This window comes from Triticum dicoccoides, chromosome 2B (genome assembly GCF_002162155.2).
Source record: "Triticum dicoccoides isolate Atlit2015 ecotype Zavitan chromosome 2B, WEW_v2.0, whole genome shotgun sequence".
Lineage (NCBI taxonomy): Eukaryota > Viridiplantae > Streptophyta > Magnoliopsida > Poales > Poaceae > Triticum > Triticum dicoccoides.
Genome location: NC_041383.1, coordinates 632,557,354 through 632,563,550, shown reverse-complemented (window position 1 = coordinate 632,563,550; position 6,197 = coordinate 632,557,354). Strand labels below are relative to the sequence as shown.

General features: G+C 43.6%; 1 protein-coding gene across 1 annotated transcript; it reads left to right on the top strand.

The window, feature by feature from the left end:
- Positions 1–317: 317 nt before the first annotated feature.
- LOC119365278 (vesicle-associated protein 1-3-like) lies at positions 318–5,091 on the top strand. Its single transcript, XM_037630893.1, has 8 exons — positions 318–711; positions 806–876; positions 995–1,076; positions 1,147–1,262; positions 1,359–1,526; positions 1,613–1,660; positions 1,904–1,984; positions 4,847–5,091. The coding sequence occupies exons 1-8, from the start codon at positions 663–665 to the stop codon at positions 4,958–4,960; spliced, it is 729 nt and encodes a 242-aa protein (XP_037486790.1). The 5' UTR covers positions 318–662; the 3' UTR covers positions 4,961–5,091.
- The last annotated feature ends 1,106 nt before the right edge of the window (positions 5,092–6,197 follow it).

The window sequence follows — 6,197 nt, the reverse complement described above, 5'->3', positions numbered from 1 at the left end:
TCTTGCAGCACACAACCCAATCCATTAGCTAGTTACCTAGTATAATCAGTTACATATGGAGTATCTTCTCTTTTGAGAGTGCCAATTTACAGTGACACAGGCGATGCCATTCCACCACTAATCAGTTACCACTTTCGGTCATGTTCACACAATTCAGTTGTATGGTAACGCATCACATCCCACAATCATCAAACAAACAAACAAAAAAGATGTCACGTCCCATTGTCCCAAAGTCGAGCTAGAAAAGGGGAAACCCCGACGATGCACAGTCAGAGCAGAGCTTAGCCTAACGTGGACGCCGCATCCTACCAATGCGGTCGCGAGACCACATCCCCCAGCGCCGGCGGCTCTGCCTTGCAGTCTGCGCTGCAACCCGATCCACCACCCAGGACGCAAGAGCGGCTAAAGACGAGCCCAAAACCACCACTATTCTTGAGGATATCATATTCCTCTGCGTCCCGAGCTGCTCCCCGCGGCTCCAGATCATCACCATCATTGCGATTTATTCCCGCACTTTGCTTCTGGAGGCAGGAACCGCCGCCGACCCAACCACCTCTCGCGGCGTCCAGTTCACTGGTTCTTGAGTAGCAGGAGCACTTCTAGGCGCAACGATCGAATCTTTTCGCTGCTCCTGGTTCTCGCGGAGCTCTCTGATCGGAGCCATGAGCAGCACTCTGCTTCGGGTCTGCCCCTCCGAGCTCAAGATCCCCTGTAAGTGCCCCTCAAGAACCACTCCTACTGCCTAATTCAGCGGCGTGGACTGATTTTCGTCTTCTTGCTTGTTCTCTGCCGCCCGATCGAGAAGACGAGGTCAAGAGGCAGCGATCGTGCTGCATGCAGCTCATCAACAAGACCGACAAGTACGTGGCGTTCAAGGTGAATGACTGAACACCCTCATCTTTGTCCTCGCGCTCTGCTGCTACCCTGTCTCTGTCCGCGGCGCCGTTGGGTGGGAGGGTGACGGATTGCCATGGTTTCAAATTCCAATCCGCAGGTGAAGACGACGAACCCGAGGAAGTACTCGGTGCGCCACACCTGCGGCATTCTGCTGCCCCGGAGCTCCTGCAGCGTCACAGGTGATTCATCGCTTTGTCTGACTCTGACGACCGTTGTGTCATCGTTGCTGAAGCGCCGGGATCGGTCTAGTTACGATGCAGGCTCCCAGGGACATGCAGCTGGATCACCATTGCAAGGACAAATTCCTGGTGCAGAGCGCCGTGGCGCGGGACGGGGCCACCATGAGAGATCTCGTCCCTGAACTGGTAGGTTCATGTGGATGTGGTTCTCCTGCTGACTGATGGATGCCAGTAAATTCGGTACGTTTCTCCGGCGTAATGTGACTGTCGCGGTTTGTGCAGTTCACCAGGGCGCCGGGTAGGTTGATCGAGGAGTTCAAGCTGCGGGTGGTTTACATTGCTGCTAATCCCCCCTCACCGGTACCCGAGGAGGCAGAGGAGGAGGATGCATCTCCTCGGTCAGAGGCGATGATGGGCTATGAGGCGAAAGTATCATCAGCGTTCGATGCTGTAAGTGATAACATTACTGTTCTTTTGTGCTGCATCAAAAAACATATCATGCATTTCTTGTGACCATGTGTTCATTTGCTTCTCAGGCATCTAGATGCGTAGATAATTCCGGAGCTAAACTTTCATGTACCAAGGTAATTCATTCCCCAATCAAAACACACTGCACACTGGCAAATATCTGAACACATATCAAAACTCATGCAGTTCTACAAATAAATATCTGAACACATTTTTCTGAAGTGTCTCGTTTGTAGATGGATAGATCGAATTCATTAAATACTGTTCATTGAGTTAGTACTCAGAATCATTTTGTGGATAACTAAAAAATATATCCATTTTATTATGTTGACCTATTTCTATTGCATGTTTTTGTTTAGGGTGCCTCTGTAGTATCGACGCTTGTTGGAGAAAAAGTATATACAAGAGAAGAAAATCAGAAAAAACTTCAGCAAAATATGGTAAGACCCGTTCAGATTCCTTTTTCTACTTCTTAGATGGTGTTCAATTATGGTACTTCAAATACATACTAATCTTAGTGTAACATCCAACATTATTTTCTTAAATCATGTTAATTCTCCTAAAATCCATAGTAGTATTCATGCAAAAACAATCGGATATCATCATGGTTCCAAAATGAAAAATGAAGGTAATAAATGTTAATGTTGGAAGATGATTTGCAATGCCTCGATGATATCCAATTTTTCAGCTATCCACAAGATGATAACATTGGATCTTCGACTTGACTAGGAAAACAAGTGTACCATGCCCAGAAAACATATATGTTCAGAAAGTTCATTCAACGGAGAATCTAAAGATATATTTTTTGCGGCCAATAACATGTTTTGCTAGTGAACTTGAAGACCTAAAAAGCGTGCCCAACTTACAACCAGGATAGAGGTAGTAATAATTTATATATTTTTGTGCTGATTGGGCACCGTATGAAATCACCTCCATGCCATTCTGACTGAGTTCTGACCACATATGTTAGGTATTGAAAGTTAAGTGCCAAATAATCAATTATTGAGAGATAATGACTCTACCAATATGTTTTTTAGGGATAAAATAAAGATGAAGCACTCACTTCACTTTTTTCAGTAGTGACAATCCAGTAAGACTATCAAAACTAAACCTTTGATCGATATGGTAAGCACCGACATTCGGTGATAACTCCCGCAAAAAAGAGATAATGATTAAGGAAAGCAAACTGGTAATATTTTCACAATAGCTACATGCCAATCGCCTGAGTTTCGAATTTTGGGTCAATCGATTTTTGTTGAAGGAAAAACAGGTGTAGGGGGGAAGCAACTTGCCGGAGGGGAGGAAGAAGCTCGCTGGGCAGGCTACCCCAGTATCTATCTTAGGGTTTAGGGTGGTGCAGTGGCGTGGGGCTTCGCGGAGAAAAAACTCGGCACGGAGGGGGGGGGGAGGGTGGAGCGGCAAGGCGGTTGCGGGAGCGCCGCCGTCCGCGGGGGCGGGTGCCAGCGGTTAGGCCCATCATAGGTGGCAGCTCTATCGGGGAAGAAGATGAACAGGAAACGTTGAGAGATGGAAGAAGACGTCCTAGCCGTTGGATTTGCATCGGAAGGCGGAAAACAATTCGACTAACCCTCATTATGTTTTCAGTTGATTGGTCAATAGCCAGTCCCTAATATTTTAATGAGGTTCTCTGGGAAGCCAAATAACATGTGGGGTCACGATATTGTGGGGCACCTTTGTCCATTGAAATATCTAATGTTCTGGTTTCTAAATGGGAAAAGTTCAAAATAAACCTTAAACATGTAGATGAAAGCTAAATCAAACCCTGAACTTGCAATCTCGGAAATCAGCACACCGAACTTAGTCTATTTTAAATCTTGAAGGCGTTTCCAATCAGGGATTGTCGACGTGGCAGATCAACTCCCGGGATTGTTGGCTACACACGTGATTGGGCCGGCCCATCAGGCATGAAGGGAGATTTTGTTTTCTTTTTTTCATTTTACTTTTCCGTAAGTGCGACGTAAAAATAACCAAAAGTAAGATAGCGGGCGGAGTCGAACTTGTGCCTTGGCCTATCAATATCCACTTGTTAGCCATCAGAGTAGATTACTATTAGTGCAACAAGTTGAAGCGCGAACATAATTAATCAGACACCAGCGTCGAGATTTAGAAACATTTTTTGGGAGCAAACAAATTTTGAAAACGTATTTTTTTCCGAAATCCCCAAGCTATTCTAAGGTGCGAATACTTTTTTAATTCCGAATACTTTTGAAAAAAGGAACAATTTTTTTGAAAACACAATCAGTGTTTACAAAGGGAATACTCTTCGAAACATAAAAATAACAATAAAAAGGGAACAATTCTTGAATCCGGAAAACAAAATATGCACAAACTTTCAGAAAAATGTTTACTATAATTTGTTCAGAAATTAAAAAATGTTAAAGCATTTCATAAATTGTTGAATAGTTAAAAAAAATGTCCATGTTTTCTAATTTTGTCACAAACTAAAAACTGTTTGGTGTTTAACAGAAATTGTTTGGAGTTCTCAAGTTCTGTGTAAATTTTTGAAACTGTTCGTGATTTTAAAAATTATTTACATTTATCAAAAGATGTTCGGAATTGTGTCACATTTTCCTTACAGATTTTTTTGGAATTTCATAAATTATTTGCATTAAAAATGAGCATTTCGAAATTGTTCAAAAAAATTCATGAAATGTTTGATTTTCTAACATGTTTAGATATATGTTCGCTCCTGTCTGTCCTTATAAATGTGACTACCTAGCGTCATGTGCAGCCTTCAGGGCCAGTGGCTAGCTGGGGTTGCTCTCTGAATGCGAGAACTAGAGGTGGAGTCCTGTGAATACGTTGTATAGCGTATTTTTCTTTTGTCGCCTAGTAATTTTTCATCGCTCCTTATAAAAGACAACTGGCTTTGTGTAGTTATATAAGAAAAAAGTTCATTGTTATTACAAATGTACTAAAAATTTATTATCATTATGAAAATAAATAACAAAAAAATAGAAAAGAAAAAAACATAGCAGCACGAGTGATTACGCTAATGGGCCAGCCCGATTCATCTTAATGTCCTGCCAGCCGGTCAACGCCCAGAATTTGACTTGCCACGTCAGCGAATACCATCTAAACTGGCTCAAGGTTTAAAATAGACCGGGATCAGAAAGTTTGGTGTGCTGATTTCCGAGATTGCAAGTTCAGGGTTTGATTTAGCTTTCGTCTATAAGTTTAAGGTTTATTTTGGACTTTTTCCTTTCTAAATTATTGCCTATGTAGGTATGTATTTTATTTACTCTCAGATATCTGATCATTTCGTCTTGGCCTTATTTCAGGAACTGCTTAGGGAAGCAGGATCACCTCAACAGGGTTTCTCCGTAATGTTTGTGCTGTTAGTCTTCATGTCATCTGTCTTCATCGGACACTTGATGAAGCACATAAAGGTTTAGTCACATAATAAGTACGGTACCACAATACAGGCACTAGGACTAGAAACGGATCCAGTTCTTGTCAATTTTACATAGGAAGAACATGCATCAAGTTCATGTATATATGGTTCATCAGTTGCAGAGTTGTGTCATATCGATTCGATTTTGTAGGAGTTTTGGAATTATTTATCGCTTAAATGGATGTATCTAGCATAGAAATATATCTAGATACATCCATTTCAACGACAACTAATTTCGAACGGAGGTAGTACTTTTCTATGTGACACACAACGTCAAGATCCATGATCGTCCTTGTCTATCACATGTGCATGAAGTGCATATTCATGGCAATTCAATACATCTGGAAGCGAGTGAAGATAAAAGAAGATAATCATACAGGACACATCATCTGAAGCACAGAATTCTCATGTTATTATTTTTCGATCAGGTCTGCATAGAGTCACAAACAGTAAGACAGAGGGGGATCCACCATGCCAGATCGGGGGGTAGCGTTGCTCGTTCGCTTGTGGTGACGGCGGCGCGAATTGGCGGGGCTGCGCCCTCTTGATTTCCCCAAACACGTCGGGTAGATGGCGATCAGGCATCTCCTCACCTGATGCAAACAACAGAGTCGATTTTTGATGACAAGAAAGTATAGGCGCTTTACTTTGTTTACTTGGATCTGGAGAGAGGAAGTACCTGCAACGATGTGGGCGCGGTGTTCGTGGACGATCCTTGCGGACTCCAGAGGCGAAGCGATGAGCGATGATAGCAGAAGGAAACAGAGGAAGATGTTGGCCATGGGTAGAGGCTTCGTCATGGATGACGGATTTGGTTCTTGCAGCTTCGATGTGCCTCCTTTAAGGTGGATTTCGGTGGGAAGAATGTGAGGATAACTTGTAATGTGGTAATAGTATTATGGATGTCCAATAATAAAAAGGATGCACATAACGCGTGACCGTTCCCCCTAATCGCCGCGGCGCGGCGTGATGTATGCGCATAATGGCGCAAGGGTCTCCGCGTGACCGTCACCGTTCACCCTCGACCGAACGGTGTGACGTATAGTTGTCTAATAACAAAAAGGATGCGCGTAGCACGTGACTGTTCCCCCTAATTGCCACAATGCGAAGTAACCTATCCGCGCAAAGGTCTGCGTGTGACCGTTTGAACGGTAGAAGGCGCGAGCGTTCGTGTTGAAAGGGTACAGGGTGTGAGCGTCCGCACTGAAACGGTACAGGTGTGACGTCGCGTCATCACC